General features: G+C 39.0%; 2 protein-coding genes across 2 annotated transcripts; both read left to right on the top strand.

Moving 5' to 3' along the window:
- The first annotated feature begins 4,269 nt into the window (after positions 1-4,269).
- lgi2b (leucine-rich repeat LGI family, member 2b) lies at positions 4,270-8,300 on the top strand. The gene is made up of 8 exons (XM_048264371.1): positions 4,270-5,376; positions 5,627-5,698; positions 5,903-5,974; positions 6,076-6,147; positions 6,281-6,352; positions 6,478-6,647; positions 6,870-7,034; positions 7,161-8,300. Exons 1-8 carry the CDS (start codon positions 5,192-5,194, stop codon positions 7,976-7,978), a joined length of 1,626 nt encoding a protein of 541 aa, XP_048120328.1. The 5' UTR covers positions 4,270-5,191; the 3' UTR covers positions 7,979-8,300.
- Positions 8,301-16,774: 8,474 nt separating this feature from the next.
- nansa (N-acetylneuraminic acid synthase a) lies at positions 16,775-24,037 on the top strand. The gene is made up of 6 exons (XM_048264216.1): positions 16,775-17,035; positions 21,663-21,878; positions 22,079-22,178; positions 22,517-22,671; positions 22,867-23,133; positions 23,546-24,037. The coding sequence occupies exons 1-6, from the start codon at positions 16,904-16,906 to the stop codon at positions 23,753-23,755; spliced, it is 1,080 nt and encodes a 359-aa protein (XP_048120173.1). The 5' UTR covers positions 16,775-16,903; the 3' UTR covers positions 23,756-24,037.
- Positions 24,038-25,399: the final 1,362 nt, after the last annotated feature.

Raw genomic sequence — 25,399 nt, 5'->3', positions numbered from 1 at the left:
ACATGATTTGCCAGCCTGGGGTTGGACTAGGACATAGCCCAACTTTTCAAGGTAGGCTATCTGCTTTTTGTCTCTGTTGGTTTATTCAGAGACAACAACAAGCAGCCGAGCGATTGATAACTTTACTGTAAGTTTATACTATTATTTTCCAGCAATATCAGCTACTAGCTTAGCTTGAGCAAAACAGCCATCACAATAACTAGCCTATTTTGGAAAAAACAGTGAACGCTAACAGGATTACTGATGATAAAAAAACGAGTGTAATTGTGACTTAGCCTATTTTCAAAAAGGAATAAATGGCTAATTGGGGGCCAAGCAGCGATGCTGCGAGGCAACCCTTAGTGATTCTATGATTTCTTATTATTGGGGGCCAAGCAGCGAAGCTGCGAAGGCACCCATTGTGTTTCTATCTTTTCTTATTATTATGCAACTTTCTTCCGCCATGGAAGTCAATGGCAGCCCATAGAACCGTCTGGTAAAAAGTTGTTGGCACACTGATTAGGGACAGTCCCATGATTAATGTCACCAAGTTTCATGATGGCACCTCAAGCACTCTAGCGCCACCAACAGGCCAAATTTGGACGTGCGTTCACGCAAGTAACTTTTGACCCGTTTGCCCGATTGTCAAAAATGAGGTATCGTTGGAATCCTTGGACCAAGCCGAGTTCAACGCACCCTATGAAACTTGACCTTGTAACTCAGCCAATCTTGGGTTGTATGCAGGCTTGGAATTTCACCATTCTGGGGGCAAGGCCACTTGGCCTTCAGTTGGGCATATTTGGTGGGGGGCACAAAGGCCACATGTCAGGGCACCAAGGCCAAAGTTAACTATAGCATATAAAAATGATCAAAGTTGTATTTAGCCTATTCACTGCAGTAGACCTGCATCACTGTATGAAACATGACAAAAACATGAAAAATGACATATTACATAGAACTGTAAATCTTCTGATCATCTAATAATTATAGATATCTAGGCTACATATAACAGTTATTTTATATTTGGCCTGCTATGAAATCATGTATTGAACAATTTAAGCACAGCTCAGCTTTAAGAAACTCAAATAGCCTAGATGCATGCTTAGCATTTTGTGATCATTAAGGCTACTTTCACAAACTGTTAGTCAGCTGTCCTCTGATTTACCAATATGTAGGCGATATTTGTAACATTTATTTTGTATTTGGCCCATTATGAAATCATGTGGAACAATTTAAACACATTGTAAAACTTAAAGCCCAAATTTGGAGACATCCATGCAATTTACTGCAAATTCGAAACTGGATTACTCTGGAACAGCTAACTGTACAGGGGACTGTTTTACACCTTTGTGTTCGGTAAGGTCTGCTGTTTATTCTTATATTTGGTTTGTCATGTGTTAAAAGAAGGGTTCGTGAAGTATTCCACCGATATGAATGGGTAGGGAGATCATGGACGCAAAACCTTCAGTAGAATGTAGGATTAAATTGAATTATATTATTTACTTTTATCGCAAACCGTTCAACACAGCAATTATCGGCTAACATCGGTTAAAAGCTGAGAAAAAGCTCTTTCATGTGATACTTGTGATGTCTGTGTGATGATGAGTAGGTCACTTCGCGAGTAGTTAAACTGAGAAGAATGGGTGAATTTGGACGCACTTTCTTTCTTGCACTGTCACTTTCTCCACTGCGTAAAAGACTAAATTAATTTGCGCTGTGAATGCTAAGATTATTTTAACAGGCCACAGGCTAAATAAAAATCGCTATTAGTAGGACGCAAAGCAGAATATTGAAAGAAGGGGGCACCAAGGCCATCGTGGCCTGTAAACCTCTGATTTTCAAAGGGGCATCACGGCCAATCCAAGGGGCTACGACGGCCATGGCCGTCGTGGCCGTCGTGAAATTCCTACCCTGGTTGTATGGCATGGAACTTGCTGTGACTGCTTAACGCTATATGTCTGATGCAACGGCATTGACTTACATGGCAAATCTTGCCTGCTGAACTCACTGCTTGGCCCCCTCATTGCTGCTTGCAGCTATATTTATTATTTAACATCTTTCCTCCGCCATGGGAGTCTATGGCAGCCCATAGAACCGACTGGTCAAAAGTTCTGAAATTTGGCACACTTATTGGGGACAGTCCAATGATTAAATTCACTAAGTTTCCTGTCGGCACCTCAAACCCTCTAGCGCCACCAACAGGCCAAAGTTGGACGTGCGTTCACGCAAGTAACTTTTGACCCGTTTGCCCGATTGTCAAAAATGAGGTATCGTTGGAATCCTTGGACCAAGCCGAGTTCAACGCACCCTATGACGTCAATTTCCGCCATGGTGGATTTTCCGCCATATTGGATTTTATCGAAAGTGAAACTAAAGTTTCACGCCTCACATAGTTTGTCCGATTTTAACGAAACTTAATACATATGATCTTCAGACCAATCCGCACAAAAGTTATTGATTTTTGTCTTCGGAACTAAAACCGTTCGCCCGTAACAACCAATCGAAATATGCGGCGAAGCCGCCAAACAGGAAGTGAGCTCATATCTCAGCAACCCTTTCATCTGTCATAACCAATCTTAGTACATGGACTTATATCCCCATCTGTAGAGTACTCAAAAAATCTGGTGACCTTTGACCTCTAGGGGGCGCTGTAATTAGCGAAAATGCATTTTGGCCTATAGCTGTTGATGTGTTTGGAATTAAAACATACTAGTGGTGTCTGGTAGTACTTTTGGATGTCCTTAGGCTGATCCAGGCCAACTTGTGATGTCAACATAATTGATTCGGCCGCCATATTGAATTTAATCAAAAAACTAAAAAGTTTTCACTGGTCACAAATTTCATCTGATTTTCACCAAAATTGGCTCAGACCATCTTCAGACCATGCCTTATCAGTGTTTAATTTTCTGGAACAATTGACAGAAGCATTGACCTGTACCAGCCAATCGAAATTTGCGGCGAAGCCGCCAAACAGGAAGTGATTTCATATCTCAGCAATGCTTTCATGTATCACAACCAAATTTAGTACATGTACCTCAGACCCCATCGGGAGGACGCTCAATAAATTTGGTGACATTTGACCTCTAGGGGGCACCGTAATTGACAAAAATGCATTTTGGCCAGTAGTTGCTGATGCGCATTATTTTGCAATGGAAGTCGATGGCAGCCCATAGAACCATCTGGTAGAGGGTAGGGGGAGGGGGCGGCGACACTCAGCCCTGGTTCAGCCCCACAAAATCAGTTATGTTTTGATGTGAAACTTGACCTTGTAACTCAGCCAATCTTGGGTTGTATGGGATGGAACTTGCTGTGACTGCTTAAGGCTATATGTCTGATGCAACAGCATTGACTTACATGGCAAATCTGGCCTGCTGATCTCACTGCTTGGCCCCCTCATTGCTGCTTGCAGCTATATTGTTTATTTTGTGTTGTTTCAGATTGACCATGACTGAGGAAGACAGCCTGAATATCGATGGGAACAGTGGAATTAACACGATTTAAACTTTGTCTGGGATTGCACTTCTACAGCCAGGTTGTTGAATAAAAAAAAATATTTATTTTATTTTTACACTTATTTGTAAAGTTTTTTTTACCCCCCTAGCGTGTTTGTAGCCTATGTTTATTAGTTGAGCTGTTGGGAAAACGTTACGAACTTTAGCCTGGGTGAACCTATAACGAACCTGTTAGCAAATGTGTAGCAAACAGATTTTTCAGGATAATTAATTACCAATCACATTTCACACGTCAAACAAAGCCAGCTGATATCTGATAAACGGGTCCGTACCACACACAATAAGCGGACCCGTATTGCATATGATAAGCAGATCTGCATAGACTATCATACTGGGCCAGTCTTAGCCCTTATTGGAACCAGATCCGTCAAACGGATCCAGACCAGTTTTGGACCGATGTGCGTTTGGACGCCGGATCAGGTCCATTATGCAGATAATGGTAGGTGTGGTGGTAACGTTGTGGTAGGTGTGGCCCAGTTCCGTCCCAGTGTATGTTTGCTATCTGGGGTGAGAGAGTGGGTCATGTTGATGCAGAAGTCTCAGAGCTACTTAGCTACAGAAATTGCTTGTTGGTAATTATTGCCTTTATAAAGTGTGCTACACAACACAAGGTTAATAAGCCAACCATTGAGGTTACCATAATTTTTGTCCGTGGGATTTTCATTTGTGTTACTCAAAACCAAAGTTTGATTTGGTGATTGAATGCTGTGGCGCAGTTAGCCTACTTTTTATTTACTGCGCCACTTTTAGTTATTTCAGAGAAATAGTAAAATCTAGGTCTATCGGTCTGTCTGTCTGCCTGTCCGTCCGTCCCTCCCGTATTCTTTAGTGTGAATGTAGCCTACACAAAATGGGCTATATTCAGTGATCTGTGATTTACTAGCTGTGGATAGGCTACTGCGTCATCTTCTGGTGAAAGTTGGTAGTGAAGTGGTATCAGGGAACTACATTTTTTGAGTAGCTTAAAATTAAAGGGGATGGGTGCCTATGCTTTCACACATTTACAGCACAAATAGTTAATATTAAGATAAAGTGTATTAAAAGTATATTTTAAACAAGTAGCCTAGTCTATCGTTGGGTGTGGATGGATGCATTGTAAGCTATGTGGACCTTAATGAGGACATAAGGCTGCTGAGCTCATGTCTGTAGTTTAGCCTGAATGTAGCATGTGATGCAGCATTATCCAGATTTCCCATGCGTTGGGAAGTGGTAACTTCTAGAAACTACTGACAGTGTTGCAGTCAACCGCAGGCTACATTAAGTCCAGCCTAATAGGCATTTTCAAGGGCATGAGAAAAATCCGGCAAACGTAGTTTCTTAGAGCAACCGGGTCAGTAGTCAATCCTACTAAATAAAACTAAACCATTATTTGTCACTTATGCTAGCCTAATTTCTCAATTCAATATTTGTTGACGAATTACAAAGCCGTCGCAGTATCCCACTTCTTGTTGACGTTGTCGTTGGTAGCCTATTAGACTTTCTTTCATCACTCCTAATAACATGAATTCAGTGATGCTAAGGCCACCCTCCCACCCATGCACCATCACTAATGAGGTAATCGCAAATAACTGCAGCCGAAGCTGCTTAGGTCAGACATCCCGTATAGGTGCAGCAACATTCCACTGTGCGCAACGGGACAAAGCAACCTCGGTCTGTTCCTCGTGTAGAGAGGTGTAAAAGAAGCGCATTACGACATTGAAATGTTACCAGGCATCATTATCCGTAAATCCCTGTGGATAACTTTTACGTTGCTCAGTTTATCTCAGCCGTCACTTTTTAAAAGGGTTTTCAAATGTCCTTCCGGATGCACCTGCTCCAAAGACTCCATCATTTGCGTCGGGTCGTCTATCATTCCGCGTACGATTCCTAATGACATTAATTCGCTGTAAGTACATGCTGATATTGTCCTGAATGAACTAGGCTACTAAACGTTTAAGTTATCAATTTCCTACTGTTATTATTATGACCTTTCATGTAGCCTAACCTTTGTGAGCCTATTTTTATGGTACCCTAATATGTGTACATAGCCTATATGCCTTCATTTTTATATAGGCTATCTTAGCTTACTTGAATTAGTAAAGATAATGGAATTATTATAATTATTATTAGGCTATTATTATTTCTGCCTTTTACAGGAGTATTGTAAATGGAAGCTTTTCAGAAATCAAGGAGGCAATGTTTGCCCTCATGCCATCACTGCAGTTACTGTAAGAGACTGCCATGCAGTTTTCCCTTCATTCATGCATTAGACTCTGTGTTACATTTTTTACCATTCTAATATACATAATTCAATGTATTGAATTTTGTGTATGGCATGAAGATATTTGTGCGTGTCAGTGTAAGCTTCCAAATCATGACACATAAATATATACAACCTGTTAACACATTATACATTTATCTGTCCCAATAAGGCTACTCAATTCTAATTCACTCTCAGCCATTAAAGATGATGCTTTTTCTGGGCTTCCACATCTGGAGTATTTGTGAGTCTTTTTTTTTCTTCCACACATGCTACCAAATGGAACACAGAGAGAACAAAGCAAAATATACACATAATATTTCATATAGTTCATATTTTTTCCAGATTTATTGAAGGCAACCAAATCGAGACAATTACCAAAAATGCCCTAAGGGGTCTTCGTGATGTTACCCACCTGTGAGTTATTACTTTTACTAATACACACACACACACGTACACACTCACACTCAGAAACACATCAGTGCACACAGATGTCAACATCCACTGTTAATCTCTCTTTTCATTCTGCTTTTATTGGTGGCTCTAATAGGTCACTTGCCAGCAACAACATGAAATCACTCCCAAAGAACCTATTCTTTGGTCTGGACTCTCTCATAGAGTTGTGAGTATTTTGTTTATTGATGATTTTGTCATAAACACAACTGGTTTTGCTAAACACAACTGGAGTTATTTCTCAATTCACAATTATTAACAGCCTCATGCTTTCTGCACCGATTGTTTTGGCAGGGATCTGCGTGGTAACGTGTTTGAGTGTGACTGTCAGGCCAAGTGGCTGATAGACTGGTTGAAGCAATCCAATGCCACAGTGTCTGATGTCTATTGTGCGGGGCCAGGAGATAGGAAAGGCATGCGTCTCAAAGATGTACCTGACCAGCAGAAGGAGTGTCTTTCCACTGGTAATCAGAATGTCAGCAGATTATATAGTCACACTGCGATTAATATTCTGTGATGGGTATTTAAGAGATTATTTATTTATTTATTTATTTTCATTTCAGTTGATTTTTCAGTTCAGTTCAATTTGACATAACGGTATTCAAAACAAAAATTAGGACTTGGCTGAAGTTGTATTTTGGAATGTTTTGTCATTTTTTTCTGTTCGTCTCCATTATGCATATCAGACTTTGTCCTTCATCAGACCCTGGCAACACCATCCATGTCAGCTGACATCTTCTCCTATAAAGAAGACATATATGTGGCAATGGCTGTGCCAAACTCAGACAGCTGTGTCATTATGGAGTGGGATCACATTGAAATAAATTTCAGGCCTTTTGACACTATTACAGGTTTGTTTTGGACTATGCTATATACTTTGTAAAAGCTTTCACACTAAAATTGTGTAACTGTAATGAATGAGTGAACCTTTTATAAATAACAATACTAACTTTCCTTCTGTATTCTGGTGGCTACAGGGCGGTCCATTGTTGGGTGCAGATCGGTTGTGATTGACGACCAGGCCTTTGTTATTGTCTCTCAGCTTTTTGATGGTTCCCACATCCACAAATTTGAACCACAGCAGAATAAGTTCACAAAATTTCAAGTTGTTGAAGCATCCAACATCTCTAAACCCAATGACCTTGAAGTCTTTCAAATTGGTGACGAGTGGTTCTTTTTGGTTGTTGATAGTTCTAAAGCTGGCTTATCAACACTTTACAAATGGAATGACACTGGATTCTACCCTTACCAGTTTCTTCATGAGTGGTTCCGTGACACTGATGCAGAGTTTATTGATATAGATGGCAAGGGACACCTTATCCTGGCAAGCCGATCACAAGCTCCAGTTATCTACCAATGGAACAAGAGTACCCAGAAATTTGCTTTACTTACTGATATCCCCAATATGGATGACATTGTTACAGTGAAGTCGTTTCATGTAAATGGGGACTTGTATCTGGCTATGGCCTGTTATATTGGGGACTCAAAGGTCCTCCAGTGGACTGGCAAACAGTTTGTCGAAGTCCAAGCATTCCCATCTCGAGGAGCCATGGTTCTGCAGCCCTTCAAGTTTAGGGACCAACACTTCCTTGTTCTAGGAAGTGACTATTCTTTCTCATTGGTGTACAGGTGGGATGAGAAGAACAAACACTTTATCAAGTTTCGGGAGGTATATGTGCAATGGCCACGTTCTTTCACCGCTCTTTCAACTGATCAAAGGGATTTTCTTTTGGCCACCAGCTTCAAAGGCAAAACCAAAGTGTTTGAGCATGTCACAGTTGACAATAGCTTATAAGTCCAAAAATGCTTCTAATAATACAAGCTTATGAACCAATATGGTTCATAAGATCATTGTTTATATTATGTACAATGCATTTGTCTGACATAAGCATTTCTTTTTTCTTTTTAAAGGTGTAATAGTTTTTTTTTATGTTGGGAAGGAGGATTGTAGATATAGGATTGTAGATATATATATATATAAATCTACAGTAAAAGTTTGGGGTCCCTTTTCTACTTTCTATTCTACTCTATTATAGACAGAATACCAGCTGAGATCAGTTGCATGTTTTATTTAATCAGGGCAGCAGATTACATTATGTGCTTAAATAATTGCAAAATGGTTCTCGACTGTTGTAGAAAGAAATGGCTATATATTATCAGCAACCATTCATCCAATGTTCCAGAACATAATGTAATCTGAAAAATGCTGCCCTGAAAACAATGCAACTGATCTCAGCTGGTATTCTGTCTATAATGGAGTGGAATTAAAATTTTTAAGTGACCCCAAACCTTTGACCGGCATAGTGTATATATATGAATTACTTTTAAAAGTTCAGGTTATATTAATTTCAAATGTTCTGGGAAGTTGTGAATAAGTGCATTCAAAAGCCTGAATGGGATGATTGGATGATATGCATGTACTGTAATGATGAAGGGCAGAGTAAAGAGAGGAGAGGATGGCTAATCCTGTCTGTAGGCCACATCATAAATGGCTTTACTTTCAGGCTACATCTAAAATAGTCTTCATATTTGATTACAAAAATGGCCACCTAATGTACCTTTTGCTTATTTTGAGTTGAACTTCACAAATTCCTTAATTGAGTAATGTCAACAAATAATACTTCCCTAAACCTTAAAATGGCTTTACTCAGACCAGCTATACTGATGCTTTTTGATTATCAGAGCTTCCATACCCATTTAGAGCATGCATGGACAGCATTATATGTAATGATAACAGAGCTTATTCATGGGATATAACCGCTAGAATGTCAGATGATACTATCACATATATGCTAAACTCCAATTACAGATTATGTTACATTACATGAAACATATCACACTTTATGTTTATGTGTGGGTGATGCTGTGATATACATGAGAAAAATCTAAAATGTTGAATTGGTAGAAAATAGCCACCACTGTTTTGGTTAATAGGTATGCCTAAATAGTCCCTACTTAATATTTACTGCTAAAATCTCAGGAAAAGAAAACCAGACATCCTGGTTTCATTTTGTTTTATTGAACCGATGAAAATGTCCTCCTATAAAATATATTAATGCTGTGATGTGAGAATGATATATTTGTTGTCATATTGTAATGATCAGCATTTAAAATAGCATTGATGTTGCAGTGAGCATATAGCCCTTTAATTCTGAGTTATTGTCTTTGCTGATATCATGCAGTTAAGCAATAGAATGAGATTGCTCTTGATGCACAGATGTTAAAATGCATAAAGAGTCAAGCTGAATTATTATACACAGTGGCAAACCATATATAACCACATAATAAAAGTTGCAATCTGTACTACAAATCTATTGCACTCTCTGCTTGAAAAGTCACATTGATTTCATATTTTGTGAAAGTGAAGCTGTAGGTAATCCTCATCTGTGTATTTTGCTAAATCTATAGAATGTTTACATCTGTACTATACCTTGAGAAATATTTTCCTTAATAATTAATGTTTCTTTTATGTTTCAGAAAGAATTCTTTACACAAAGTAGGCCTGCATTAGCATGGACAGATTATGAACTTTCGGGCCCCTGGGCCCAGATGTATTAAGGGCCCCCACTAATTGTCGCATATGTGGGAGGGGGGGTTGGGGGTCCTCTCCCAGACATTTTTTAATTTGTTTGATGTGATTTCCTGTATTCTGGTGCATTTTGGGGATGGCCAATACTAAATTCAATCAGATCCATAGCCTACATCCTGATTTGTTGATATTGAGGCAATGATTCCATGCAAAGGCTTGGGCTTCAGGGCCCCCTGACCTCTTAGGCCCCTGGGCCTGGGCCCGGTAGGCCCGTGCAGTAATCCATCCCTGTGCATTAGTGTGTGAGGGAGAGAACACTTTAAACACTAATGCAGCATGGGAAGCTCTTAAGGTTGATGTATGTCTATACCTAACTACTCAAAGGGGAAGTGCTCTACACTGATGGATTTAAAGAGGATTCATCAGCATGATGTTTCCCCTGCAACAGCACTTTCAATAGGCCTAGTTAGGTAGATGCAGGTATTCCACTTGCTTTGGGAATAGAATGTTTTGCTTTTCTGCAACCATATTGCAAAAAACTGTCCACAGAAGTGTACCTGGGCCTTTGACGTTCCATCTGACCCGCTCAATTGCCAATCAAATTATATAATGCCTGTGGCAATTTCTCATTATAGGTTCAAACTTATAATGTATTCTTTAATTGACAAAGTATGATCGTACAAAATATGCAATCAATGTGGCGCAAATGAGGCTAGAGGCGGTGGATTCATTCATCAAAAGTGCAGCAACCAGACTATGGGCTAAGCCCTGAATGTTTTCAACTGCTATAGGCGACACCCCTGTCTATTGCGTTTCAAGACAGCCTTGCTGCATTGGATTTCATAAGGATGAATTGTTAAATTGTTACAATGTAATTATATATATCTTTATTTAGCATGTTTGTTTTCTCCAAATGTCCTCATGCTGTGTTCCCCAAGTGGTAGGCCAGGTCTCAGCTGCTACAATTCTTTTTTTTTTTTTTGTCTGCCCCCCCTGGCTCGAATATCAAACTCCGCCTATGCTGGCACGGTCTTCGTGACATGAAGCCAGCAACATTCACTTCTCTAACATTTAACTTTATAACTTTAAGATAGGCCTAATATGACGTGTAGGCTAGTGTGAGATGTATACTTCCCCATCGATAATGTGTGAATTGCCATGAACAAATCATCCACGATGCACTAACAAGGCTGGTTATAATGAATCAAACTTGCCGAGAACCAAGACACGATAAACTAAGATAAACTAACTATACTTTTCCATCGATAAAATTTCCATGAACATAATCATCTAGTTTATGCACTAGAAAGGCTTATGTGATCGGTTGATTACTGGAACTTGCCGAGAACCTAGCGACCGGTTTGACTCGTTTGGCAGCCACAGTTATGAGGCCCAGAGCCATACAGGCTTATCATAGTTTGACTACCACTCCAGTAGAGGCGTTAATACGCGATAAGATGAAAGAGTAGCGACGAGAACACTCGAGCACAGCCAATCAAGCTAGTGTTGCTGTATGTGAAAACGATAACGAATGATGTTAGGAACAGTGAGTCGGTTTACTGACGTTTGGCACTTGATTCTCCTGGCTCAGTGGCACGAACCGGGTTAATTAACCGACACATCGGTCAGTTCATCAACACTAGCTGGCGGTGGAAACCCGGCCGCTGTGGTCGTGTTCCAAGGTCGTCAGAGAGTTTGCGCTCTCTAGGGATGACATCCTCGAAAGACGGCAGCATCGACATCGGCGTCGAGCTGGGAACTTCTTGCCAGCCGCGGACACTTCCACGACATCAACCGGGGCCACTTCCGCCAGCGTTGGCAGCTCTCGTCGGCTATGCCGGAAGGTCCTCCACCCTCCGCAGTGGCGAGCTCAGCGAGCTGGCTAGTCCTTAAAAGGACAATTGCATTTGCTGAGTTTTGCCGCCATCTTACTGGTCTGGTCTTCGGCCTTCTTCTCCATCTTGATCTGGCGTGGATCTTTGCGCCCCTGGAGGGGCCCATACCACTTCTGACACCAATGTAGCGATCTCACCCACAGACAAGAATCACCTTTGGCCAAGACGGCCATTTATTAGAACAAGTATCAAGGCAAACACAGACAGAGTCAGATAACTACATAGGGCAACACAGGGGTAGTCTCAGCCGCACATGTAACACATAATAAGGGTTTACCACACACATCAACACGGGGATAACAAATGAGGTACAACCAAAGAGACTAACACGCTAACAAATACACAACATGGTGAACGCTGATGGTAATTTTGATACCATAGATTTAATAGAGACCCAGTCAGACCAATTGTATGAAAAATCAGGAACAGAGTTTATTTACAATGATGCGCATCAAGGGAGAGACAGCATGACTTCACCTAAAGATCCATCAGCTGTTCTAACTAGACAAGGAAATAGTTAGGGTTTAAGTATCATCCCATCCCACGTGGACTACACTGAATCAGACTCTGATTAGTGGCAACCTGGCAATCCGGAGCAGATAGCTACTGACACAGCTAAATAGAGTCACACAGAGATATACACAGGGACAATACAGATATCATACAGTCATAACCCTAACATAATTTCCTAACCCTAGGAAATACATAGAATCATACTTTTAGTATCAAAGTGACCTACTAATGAGAAATGCAGAACATTAAACCACATATTGGAATATTGGACATAATGCAGAACATTAAACCACACATTGGAATATTGGACATAATGTTCTATTCCACTTTCTCTCAGTGCCCCTTTGTCAGCCTTTATGGCTGGAACATTTCATCAAATATTGCCACTATATAAAATATAAACGATTATACAATTGTTTTATTAAAGTTAGTCAGATCCAAATAAGCAGGTACATGACTAGATTCACGATTTAACTGATTTCTTCATAATTCATGAAAAATAGCTACACATGATTGGTGTACAATAACAACCACAGTAAATCAAAAACAAACCATCATGACAATCAGAACAAGAGCTAGTAAACAAAAAAGAATTTATATACATTTAATATATTTGGTTAATCCCCCTAAACTATCCAAACTCGTCTATATCATTTTTATATCAGGTTGGGTTAATCCCATTGGTGTACCACCTTTTCAGATTATCAACCGATTTAGAGGCATCAGGACCTAAATTGCATAATATAAAAATAATAAGTTCTGAATCCAATACTCTCAAGTCCCCCTTTAAAAGACTTGAAGCTTTTGAAACAATGGCACACATCTGATTGAATCAGAATGAGCCTACTAATTAACTGAAAGTAATGCAGTAAGTCTCTTTACCATGTGTACCATGTTTACCATGTGTCTAGGCAAAGCTGAATATAAAACCAAAACACATAAGAAATGTCTCTCAACAATTCTCAAATAGAACCCAGTAAAGGAAATGAATGAAATGAAACATGGTTACATGTATAAAAGTGGCCCTGACTGTCTTGCTTTCTCACAGGGTGTGAAGAAAAGTTTACATACCACAGAGTACCAGTGATAAAAACAATAACCAAACAGTTCAAGGGGAAAAAAGAAACAGTAGACAAAAGAAAAAAGAGTAGTGTCTGTAAGGCTCCCCCTTTTGACCACTGATTGCACCTGAAACAAAACACAGAGATACACATATCTGGGCCCAAGGCCCCAGTAGTGCTTCCTAAGTTTCAGCTAACATTATTTAAAAAGATTTCAATTGCAATACTGCTATGGTCAGTCACCAAATTAGTAAATAGCAATGAAATATAAATTCACATGATCATGATCTTCATGGATACTCTTTTTGTGTGCCTCATATCAAGAATTGTTTATCATACAGCAAAGCTATAAATTATCTGAACCTTTTTCCACATTGTTTAAAGCAGGCCTAAAGGAATGTTTTAAAGAACTTGGTTAGAACTTTATTCTGAACATATTCTGAACGTCTGAAACAAATGAAAAGTTGTGTTTTATTTTATTTTATTTTATTGCTGTATCCAAAATCATTGTAAACGATACGGTCTAGTATGTATGTCATCATACCATATTATCATCTTGACACTGGTTTGCATAGCTGTAAAACAGTTGTAAAACCTTTTCAATGTCAATGATGAGGGGAAAAAAATAATACCAATATAACAACTGCAGTGGGTGTGTTGTTAATAAACATATGAACCTATTAGTTCAATATTAGTTCAGTGTAGTGAATTCAACATCAACAACCTCTCATCCTCCATGAAAGAAAAAGCTATCTTTAATCATAACTTGATACACTGCAAGAGCTAGCTGTCTATTATCAGACTACTCTTAATCAGACTCCCCCTTATAATCTGCAGCAAGGCTGCAAGATTATCCCTTTAGCTAAAATGTTGTCGCCTATAACACTGTGTCCTATTAAGAGATATGTATTTTAAATAAGTTTTTCTTCTCCCAAAGACAGATGTTTTTAACTTGCATCATTTATTTATTTATATATTGCTTTTATTTACTGTATATATATATATAGTATATATATACAGTATATATATATATATATAAATATATATATATTTGCGTTATGTTCTTTTATTCAAATGCAAAGCAAAGGACCCTTTTACATTTCACTACATGTAAAATGTATGTGACAAATAAAAGCACTTGACTTGACTTGGTAAGATTACAACTTTGCTAAACTGGCCCCCAAGTATGTATTTAACTGATATGCTTCAACTCTTGTCAGTGTTGTCACTGCCAGAAGCACGAGATTGTGGAGCAATGCCTAATACATATGTCCAAGCTAAATGTTCTACCACTTGTGCCCCTCCCCCCCTTTTATCCAGAACCTTCTCTGCCCCCTAGAACCTGTATGTCTTCCACTGTCGCCCATTCAGCCAGTCGCTCACCATAGTGTATGGTGGCCTCAAGGCAGGACCTGGTAGGGCTCAAGGCCTACACACCTAGCCAATCAACAGTCAAAACACATCTGTGTCTACCTTGAAGCAAGAACATAGCGTCCGCATGGCTTCCAGTGTTTGCAGCCTACACATGGAACAGGATAACTTGCGTCAGGTTCTATTAGCATGGGAAGCAGGAAGCTTGGAGAAACAATTAGCCTGCATTTAAGCAATATATGGTCATACTTTCTATTGGGCCTTCATTAAATTTACAACTGGAAAATGTAAACCAAAACTGGAATATGTAATCTGATGTAATTAACATACCCATCACCTCACATAAAAATTATGTGCTCCTGTGACTTGCAGTGGATTGGGGAGAGCAAGGATGGCCTTCATGCTTTAGCCCAGGCATCCAACAGTCTTTATAGCACAGCACACAGCATTGGATTTTTCCTCCAAAGCTTCACTCAATTTAGTTAAAACAACAGATATTCCTAGGCGGAGATATCAGATATCAAAATGTATAAAACACTGGAGAATGATGAAGGAGGTTGCGACCTATGACATTTTAGTCATTGATTAAATCAATGCACAGTAATTTGAGGCTAACCGTGTAAATATACACTTTAGATCATCACAAATAACATGCAAAACTGTTATTTCCCTCACCAATGAGCACTATGTAGAGGTCCTTAAAAATATTGAAAGGATCTCATAAACCTATAGGTTTTTCTATTTAGGATGAATCACCCCTGAGCCTCTTCGCTTTGGGTTTCTTTTCATCATAGGACTACTTCTACCAAATAGCCCTCTTAGTAGTTTTTCTATTTAGAATGAGTCAACCCTGAGCCTGCTCGCTCTGGTTTTCTTTTCATCCAAAGACTACTACTACAAAATAGTCTTGACTCCCTACGGAGGAGATTATTTATTTATTTATTTATTTATTTATTTATTTACTCACCGAACTTTCGCCTTTTTGCTTGATCACTGGTTCTCGCTCCGATGTCTCAGGAGAATTCCCTTTCAGTAGGATCCCGTCACCGGGGGTCAGAAGATCAGCCCTCTCGCCTTGCTGTCTCAGACAACCAAGGGCTTTCAGGATTCTAAATCCAAGGTCCCAGACCTCACCTCACCAATTCGGAATCAAGAAGATGAGACAGGAACCAGTGATCAAAATCATCCAATTATATTGATCTTTGCAAACCAACACAGCTGGTTGAAACAAAGAGCTTTACAGTCAAGTGTAACTACACCCATAGTCATATAACTCAAGCGTGACAATGGGTAGTCACTAAATCAAATGTTGGTGGTTTGTTACCGTAGATTACTAGATAGAAGGACATATGTAGCCTAGGCTACTAGGCCTGAAAATGTGTTTGTGTACATTTTCTGTACAGTCAACTCAGTTTTACAGTTACAAATCGTGACACACACAGTAGCCTACATTAGACACTTTTGATCCCCAAGGTGGTGCATAAGTCTGCGTAGCCTACCTGCATAAAAGATTTGTAACTGGACAGCTTTGTATGTAAAACATTATTGTAACTGAAATATATTTGTAGGCCTAATGGTAAAATATGTGTAGCTTAACTGTAGCGTGATTAGCTGTAAAACAGATCTTGTTTACCCGTAGAATAGATTTGTAAGCCTAGTGTAGCCACCGAGGTGAAGTTAGTTTGATATTCGATATTCGACAGATATTCAATTTTGAATTTTTATTCAGAAGGTACTTTATAGACGGTTCCGGTCGGCTGGGAGCAAGTAGACAGGTCATCTCTTTGTACACTGTGTGCAAACACTGGGTGAAACCGGCCGCATTAAAAAAAACAATTGAAAATCTGTCAAATATCTGAATATCAAGTATCAAACTAACTTCACCTCGCTAGTGTAGCCTATGTTTGTAGGCTATTGTTGACAATTACTACAAATAATTATCACAGCTACAAATAATTTCTAATTTCAAATCATGACAAAACATACAAAACTTTGAGTCTTATTTGATAATGATTACATTTTATGGTAGCCTATTTGCATTGTGTGCAGACATATTGCATATTTTCTTCTAATTAGACAGTTCAATGATTAAATAAAATTGTACGAAATAGTTAAATAGTAAAAGTAGGCTATATTTGTATTTGATCCAGAGACCTTTATTTTGAAAAACATGGGCGTGTAGGCTACATGTGACCTGCCAAAGATGATCCCGGAAGTGTGAGCCGACGTTGCATTTGAGTGTGTCTGTGAGAGGGGAGTGTGTGTAACTGGAAGAAGCCTTCAGTCATTTTTCCCCCATATAGACGTTAAAGTGTTGTAGGCCTACTAGTTTTTGCTGCAAGATCTTCAGTATGCCTATTAAATTCGAGATTTGCCCAGGAAGAATGATCGGGGGTAACAATCCCTGTTTCATCATAGCAGAAATCGGACAAAATCATCAAGGAGATATTGAAATCGCAAAGAAAATGATTAAACTGTCTAAGGTAGGCTATAACAACACGAGTTTTCCTTATAATGTTTGTGAACATATCTGACAAACTTTACAGTGTATTTTTGGGGTGTAACGTAGCCTAAGTCTGTATGGATTCGGCTTAAATAGAGTAAAATTACATTTCCGTGTAGCCAACTGGCCGACCGTGGTGGTTTCACAGCCCCAGGGTAGGTAGGCTATGTGGAGGCTCATGAAATTGAAGGATAGGCAAGATTCATTTGTTGATTTTTTTGTATTATATAGTAGCCTAGGGCTAGCCTAACTGTCTAGGCCAGGGGTCGGCAACCTATGGCACGGCCGCAAGATAAACACTGACACGCTGGCACCTCAGAACGATACTCACTTTATCTGTCCCGTTTTAAAAATAAAAGCATCTGCCTGTGTCTCTGAGCGTTTGACTGCCGACCCGGAGGACACCACTGCGTGGATTTGCGTCAGTTAAGTTGCAGGCGCGCGAATTTCAGATCAAAGTGTGTGACGTGACCTGACCTAAGCGCACTGTCCGCTGTCTTCGTGCTGCCATATGAATAAATGACAGAGCATGATATTGTGAACAATGGCAACGCCGGCTGCTGAAAAGGCTAAAACTAGGCCATTCCAGTCCTGCCAGACGAGTTTGGTTTTGTATTTGTGAAGGTCCGTGTGTGCACTTTATGCTGTGAGAATGTTGTGTGCAGAACGTCAAGTGTTAAGCGTCATTCTGAGACGAAACACGAGAAGACCTTCAAAGACCAAGCGGACAGAGTCAATTAAACGTGCTGTGTCCAGATATGGAAAACAAGCTAGCTCCTTCAAGTTTTTTACCACTGCTAAAAATCACGGGACAGAAGCAAGCTATTGCATTGCAAAGCGTAAGCCGTTTACGGATGGCGAATTTATTTATTCCATTCCATCCATTTATTTATTATTTAAGGATGCTTTTATCAGTTGCTCAGATGCTCTTTTTGAAAGCTTGCCAAATAAAGAAACCATCAAGTCACGAATAAAGGACATTCCCACGTCAGCTAGAAGTGTTCAGCGACGTATTGATGAAATGGCTGAGAATGTCAGAGCTCAGCAAACAGCTGGATTAAAAGATGCTGCGGTGTTTAGCATTGCACTTGATGAAAGCGTGGATGTGAATGACATCCCGCGTTTCGCGTCATGGCAAGGTAGGCCTATTGTGATTCAACTGTCATTCTCACTATATTTTTCTGAAAGCTACATATCTCTGGAGTATAAAATTGTATGATAGCAAGTTGGATCTTGTAGCTTTGTCTTGGATCTTGTGCCTTCAAAGTTGACCTCTGATTTGAAAAAAGGAAATTCCGCCTATTGGCTTTTTTTTGTTAAACCACTCATAAGAGCCCAGAAAATAATCCAAACCTCATTATTACTGATGCATATGTGGTGTTTGATGTTGGCATACATATTTTGAATCATTATGTGATTTTGCCCTTCATTTTGGTTGATAAAATTTGGTTGATAAAAAGATTTATGTGTAATAATGAGCAAATCTACATTTTCAGAGACACAACGTGTTGCAGCACTAATTGAAATGCCCACTACCTCATTAATCAATGTATTTATGCCTTCCTACCTCCCAGCAGAGACTTGAAATACAAATGATTACATAGGTCTGCATTGCTATGCTATTTACTATTTGTAAATGTACTATTCGGAAACACCCCATTCAGTAAATTAGTATTTTATTGAAACTACCCATAAGAGATATTCCAAGAGATCAAAACATCATGATTACCAATCACATATTACCTTTACATTCAAGGAATACCATATGAAAATTGTTCACATCACCACATGTACCCAGCTTAACATAAATATTATAATTTTATAATGTCCAGGGCACATGAAATACATACAGTAATTTCCTGTGTATTAGCCGTATTTTGTATAAGCCACAGGACAGTGTTTTATGCAAGTTAAAAGAAACAAAACCATATACCATATTAACTGCCCCCGTGTATTAACCTCATAGCTGAAGAAATTTTGCAAAATCAATGTATAAGCTGCAGCTAATAGTTGGGAAATGATGGTAAATGCATCACAGGTGCTAAAATGATCTACATTATACATTTCAGTTGTACTTTTGACTAGTAAGAATGTGGGAATGAGATGTAGATGAACTGGTTGATGAAAATATTCATACTTTACACATTGTTCATTATGTACAATTATTATTATTATTATTATTATTATCATACTTAAAATTGTCTTTCATCTGATGTTAAAATCATTTCCATTGACAAGAAATAATAACTATTTTCCAAGACTTGATCTACAAGTACATATATTTACAACAGTTTTAAACATTTTACACAGTTAGATCTGATGAGACAGAAACTGAAATTGGATCAATCCATTTTCAGAGGAACATGGAGTTCATTTGCATATCTACAGCAGGTAAAGCAACACAAGAGGTTAGGGATGATCTGATTCAGGCTCATACTACAGGCAAAGATCATGACATAGAGGCTGGAGTCAGATACACCTAAGCACAAATTCCATGATACATTGGCAAAGCAAAAATTAAAGACATTTACAAGCATGAGTCAAAAAAGAAACGCAGGCACATGGCAAGACCATCATGTTAAAGACTGGACATGAGAGAAGTTTTTTCTCACCCTCTTGGACCTTAACCATGGTCTTTGGCGACACCTGAGGGGACCTCTAAAGCAGCACTTGCAAAGCATTTGCTGAAACTTGCATCACTATCAGATAATCGTCCAGATGAATATAATACATAATTTGCGTCTAACCAGAAGTGCAAAAAAGCAGAAAAGTGCAATGTGATATACACAGTATAGGCAGGTGGTGCATAGACAGGACAAGACATAGTGCAGTGTAGACAGTAGTATACAGTTGTTTTGCAGAAGGTGGTTTAGAGTAGCATAAATTAAATATAAATATGTGCAGTGTATTAGCAGTTACCTTATAAGAGCAGAATAAATATGGCTATGTACTGTAATATGAACAACATGTACAGGTATGTGCAATGTAGTGGTGGTACCATTATAGTAGTAGTAAGAACAATATAGATATATGCAGTGTATTAACAGAATATATTACAGATTAACTGAATAAATATGGATATTTAGTATGAACCCTATAGACAGATATGTACAGTATGTACAACTATGTGCAGTGTGGTAACAGTACCATTGTAGTGCAGAAACAGTAACATTACAATAGTATTAATAATAAGTGTATGTGCAGGATGAAAAGCAGTAGAATATGGCTATGTACAGTATGAGTGTATAAGTGTGAAGCTGGTGACATGCTCCACCTCAGTCCTGTTGATGACTATTTGACTCAAATGGTAATCAGAAATAATTTGTTATAAAAAAAAAAGACTAAAATGTGTTGACTAAAACTGACTGAGACTAAGATACCTTTAGTTTTCTTTTGACTAAAACTAGACTAAAATGACGAGACTTTTAGTCGACTAAAACTTGACTAACAAAAATGATATTTGAATGACTAAATATGACAGACTAAAAAGGACATTTCATCACAAGACTAAGACTAAATTAAAAATAGGTGACAAAATTAACACTAGGTGTGCTGGAGGCGGAGTTCACAACGCGATTTGTGGATTTTAAAAGGTACAGACCAACGTTCTCTATCTTGATCAAGCCCGACAGCTTTGATGGACATGATTTGGATGCTACTCTGATCGACTGGATACAGAGGACATGGAAATGCAGCTGATTGAGCTGAAGAGCTCAACACTGTGGGTGACCAAGATTGCAGAGCTCAACAGTTGGAAGCCACACCAGTGAAAGATCACGGAGCCCACATCCTCACCTGCTGGGCACACCTGAGAAATTCAGCTGTCTCAGGGGCATTGCAATGGCGCTGCTGTCAGTCTTTGGGTCAACATATCTCTGTGAGCAGGTGTTCTCACACATGAAACATGTGCTCAGCCCCACCCGCAGTCGGTTAACAACGGAGCACTCTGAGGCATGTTTGCAACTCAAAGTAACTAACTACAAGCCCCAGATCACAGAGCTCAGTCAAGCAAAGCAGGGCAAGGGATCACACTGACTGTCTGTTAGGCATCTGATAATTTGATGTTGCCTCAGCCTACACTAGTTTTAGTTTAAATGTGTAGGCTAGCTGTTTTTCAGTCTTTGAAATGTTGATGTGGCTATTTTGTTAAGAATACAGATACTGTTATTGTTATGAATAACATTCCAGGTATATTGGAAATGTTTTTGTATTTTGTGTCATAATTTAACTTTGTGTTATTGTTGATAATGGCACACTAGATGAGAAGAAAATTTCAAACTGCATGTCACAAAGGTTGCCGACCCCTGATCTAGGCTATAATGCTTCTTTAATATTCTGTGTCTGTAATAGGCCTACCTTTATCATATCCTTACCCCCTGTTCATAGTAGGCTACTTCTATATAGTAGGCCTATGTCCTAAAATACTGATTCCTATAATATATAGGCTAGGCATATTCCTATATAAGATTAGGCCTGCGATAATATTTTGTCCCAAAATACTATAATATTCTGTGAAATCACTGTTTATTTGGTTGAATAATTGTGTTTAACTTTTAAAGTGTACATAATAATCAAAATCAAAATGCACTTATTTTGTCATTTTGTAGGAAGCTGGGGCTGACTGTGCCAAGTTTCAAAAGAGTGAACTTGAATTTAAGTTCAATAAACGTGCCCTGGAGCGCCCTTACACCTCTAAACACTCTTGGGGAAAGACATATGGGGAACACAAGCGTCATCTGGAGTTTAGTCATGAACAATACAGAGAGCTCCAGAAGTATGCTAAGGAAGTTGGCATCTTCTTCACCGCATCAGGCATGGATGAGGTAAAGTGTGTCTTTATCTGTGGGCATGGCACAGTTGGCATGGATTCTTTGTGTTGACATTGCTGGTCCCTCATGTCTGTTCTGTTTTAGGTCTAAAGTATTGTATAAGTTTCTTCAAACGCTGGAATTAAATATATTCTTCTACATGAATATCTTTAAGAAATACTAAGGAAGAAATGTTGCTGTCTTTTCCCATTCAGATGGCTGTAGAATTCCTCCATGAGTTGAATGTTCCGTTTTTCAAAGTTGGATCTGGAGATACCAATAACTTTCCCTACCTTGAAAAGACAGCAAAAAAAGGTGAGGATCTGGTTAGATTTATCTAAAGAGTCCCAATTAGACACAGGCCTCTTTTACTGGTCTGATGCGGCTACACGTTTGGACAAATAAAACCCAGCAAATAAAAGAAAGGTCTATTAAGGTCTTACGGTAAACACCAAATTTCATTACATTTTACAGGACCTGTAATATCTACATAATAAACATATGCTATCACAGCAATTCAGTAATTTTAAAATGGACGCTTACAACACACAGAGAGCCTTCTCTGGAGAGTTAATTTCCATTAACTTGATGCAGTCTTTTTGCTTTTTGCTGTTAATATCATGTTAATTTTTTGCTGATCCTTCTCATAACAGGCAGGCCTATGGTGGTGTCCAGCGGAATGCAGTCCATGGAGACCATGCGGCGTGTCTACCAAACAGTGAAGAAGCACAACCAAAACTTTTGCATTCTGCAGTGCACCAGTGCCTATCCTCTCGTGGCTGAAGATGTTAACCTCCGTGTCATCACTGTGAGACATTCTTCATGAAGTAGTTTTACATGTTTAACATGAAGAGATGTAGACTAAGCACTCACTAATAATGTATTGTGTCCTTCAGACTGTGATATACATGACCATTGATATGCAGATACAGCTATACAAAATGCTGCAGAATAATCTGTATGGACAGTTGTACATTTAACAAATATTCTGTTGCAAACACAGGAGTACCAGAAGGAGTTCCCGGACATTCCCATCGGATACTCGGGTCATGAGTCAGGAATCTGCATTAGTGTGGGGGCAGTAGCACTTGGTGCAAAGGTGGTAGAACGCCATGTGACCCTTGACAAAACCTGGAAAGGTAGTGACCATGAAGCCTCTCTGGACTTCAGTGAGCTGGCAGAGCTTGTGCGCTCCATTCGCACCGTGGAGCGGGCTCTGGGCACGGGCACTAAACAGATGCTACCCTGTGAGGTGCCATGCCACGATAAGGTGGGTGTTTATGCGTTAGGGTAGCAGGTAAGGAAATGTATGACCAGGACTAACTGATTGGACAACCTTAGGCTTCATTTTCTTGAAGACACGCCCTAAACGGGTTGAATGTTAGTAGTTAGTAGTTAGTGTGCGTACCCACCATTGATGCTTCTGCCCCATGGTCTTTGTAAGTGGGTAAAGATTGCATTGCAAAAGATTATCCCAGTCTCTTATAGTGCTGGGGAATGAACAACCATTATCACTAAGAATCAGAAAAGTGAATCAGCACAACCATTATCACTAAGAATCAGAAAAGTGGTTGAATAATTGGAGTTTGAATATTAGAAAGCTCTGTGCATTTCATTTGTGTATTTAATTCAGTATGCTACATGGTAAAGTATGTAAAACACAAACACTCACTCTGTTGCAGCTGGGTAAGTCTGTTGTGGCAAAGACTGCCATTCCAAAGGACACTATCCTGACCCTAGACATGATGACGGTGAAAGTGGGGGAGCCAAAAGGGGTGCCACCAGAAGACATCTTCCAGCTGGTGGGCAAGAAGGTGACCGCTGATGTTGAAGAGGATGACAGCATCACTGAGGATATTGTTGACAACTATGGCAAAAAGGCCAAATGCTAAGAGAGAGGCATTACTGAACACCCTAGCTATTGATGTCCTCTGGGCAGTGTACGCCATAAGTTATGTGTTAACATATTTTCATCTGTTTCTGTTCTAGCCTTCTCATTTCTGTGAGCTGGGCCAGAATCCTATTGTTGTCCAGAAACATTTTTTATACAACATTATCTTTGTAGCAATAACAGTGTGTATCACTTTGATTTTGATGAAACAAGAAATTATTCTTTAAACAAGAAATGCCATTGCTTGATGGGAGTCCATTAAAATATTTTTCAGCACAAAGGATTCAGAAAGTCAGTTTATTCCAACACTTGTTAATTTGCACAATTATTTAATACAGTGGATTCCAAAAGTATTCAATCCAAGGCCATAGACAGGTGGACACAAATACATCAAAAACTATTTTGTTACAAACTACAAATACTGGCTCATGAAATGTAACAAAATAAAATACAAATTACTGATGTGAAAAATGTATTTAATTAAAATACAAGTAATTAGTAATTTGAAAATACAAAAATACCCACACAATAATCATGGTATACTTTTAAAAGAAACTACAAGGCATATTAATAGAAATGTATCCCCAAGAGACAAGAAATACTATTTTCTGATTGGCTGGCAGGGGGCTATTGATTCTGTACATTGAGGCTCCTATGAAGTAGGTCTGGTTAAAAAAAAAAAAAAAAAAATCCCATATCAATGTAAACGATAATTGAACTGACAACAAGCAGGCTTCACAACAGTGGAATCAACTGTAACAATGCAGACTACCCACCATCATTTTCCGTAACCAATGAAAGTACAACGATTTGAACAAGTCGGCCTCTTGAACTGAACTGCATTTCCCTTTTTGTGCTATAAATGCATGCCTATTGCCTACATGACTGGCAATATGGGGTATAAACAGAATAACATTCTGTAAGGTGTCCCGATATAATGAATTAACTTGGTGGTAAAAACTCCACTCTCAGCGGATGTTATTCCTTACATCAATCCTCATGTCAAATCCATTAAGTGGTTTCAATACTGTCCTAGTGAGAATGAACATCAGCTATCAGGTACTCAAGGTCATGGGGTCCATGCCCTAATGTTCTCCTTCAGTATCTTATCTGTATCGTTTTCAATTTTTAGTTTTGTAGCACTTGACACACCTGACAATTCAAGCTCTTGAAGTTAGTTACTTTAAAAAAAATAAAAAATCAACTTGTAGACGTTTTCTAAGGAGATGATGAAACTGAAAAGACAGATCTAATGCTTTTAAGTTGTGAATCTAAAAACAGATTGGTTAAAAAAACTGAATATTATTGGTCAAGCCAATATTGGTTGTTATAACCAATATGTTGGTCAAAGTGCAACCAATCCACTGGTTATTCATCAGACAATATTGGTTGAATAGTCTAATCTGGATTGGTTGATAGCCTAACTGTGGTAAAATAGGTTTTGTTCCAGGGACTCAGATAGGATGTACACATTTACAGTTGGCCTTGGGTGTTGGCAATTCTGTAGAAAAAACAACACAAAATCTGATAGGTTAATGCCCATGTCTAGGTTAGGCTATGTCAGTTATTGTTTTCATGCAGTCAGAAATCCGCTTAGAATAGGGGAGAGTCGGGAGGAAGGAATTTAATTTAACATAGGTCTAAT

This window comes from Alosa alosa, chromosome 1, assembly GCF_017589495.1.
Source record: "Alosa alosa isolate M-15738 ecotype Scorff River chromosome 1, AALO_Geno_1.1, whole genome shotgun sequence".
NCBI classification, from domain to species: domain Eukaryota; kingdom Metazoa; phylum Chordata; class Actinopteri; order Clupeiformes; family Clupeidae; genus Alosa; species Alosa alosa.
The sequence above is the reverse complement of the archived record's forward strand: the minus strand, read 5'-3'. Positions and strand labels throughout refer to the sequence as shown.

Bases quoted from the DNA above. Each gene is read 5' to 3' on its own strand.
- nansa (XM_048264216.1), top strand. From the start codon at position 16,904: ATGCCTATTAAATTCGAGATTTGCCCAGGAAGAATGATCGGGGGTAAC. The intron at 17,036-21,662 runs GTAGGCTATAAC...GTCATTTTGTAG, and splicing joins AAATGATTAAACTGTCTAAG to GAAGCTGGGGCTGACTGTGC. The intron at 22,179-22,516 runs GTGAGGATCTGG...TTCTCATAACAG, and splicing joins TGAAAAGACAGCAAAAAAAG to GCAGGCCTATGGTGGTGTCC.
- lgi2b (XM_048264371.1), top strand. From the start codon at position 5,192: ATGTTACCAGGCATCATTATCCGTAAATCCCTGTGGATAACTTTTACG. The intron at 5,975-6,075 runs GTGAGTCTTTTT...TATTTTTTCCAG, and splicing joins CTTCCACATCTGGAGTATTT to ATTTATTGAAGGCAACCAAA. The intron at 6,353-6,477 runs GTGAGTATTTTG...TTGTTTTGGCAG, and splicing joins CTGGACTCTCTCATAGAGTT to GGATCTGCGTGGTAACGTGT.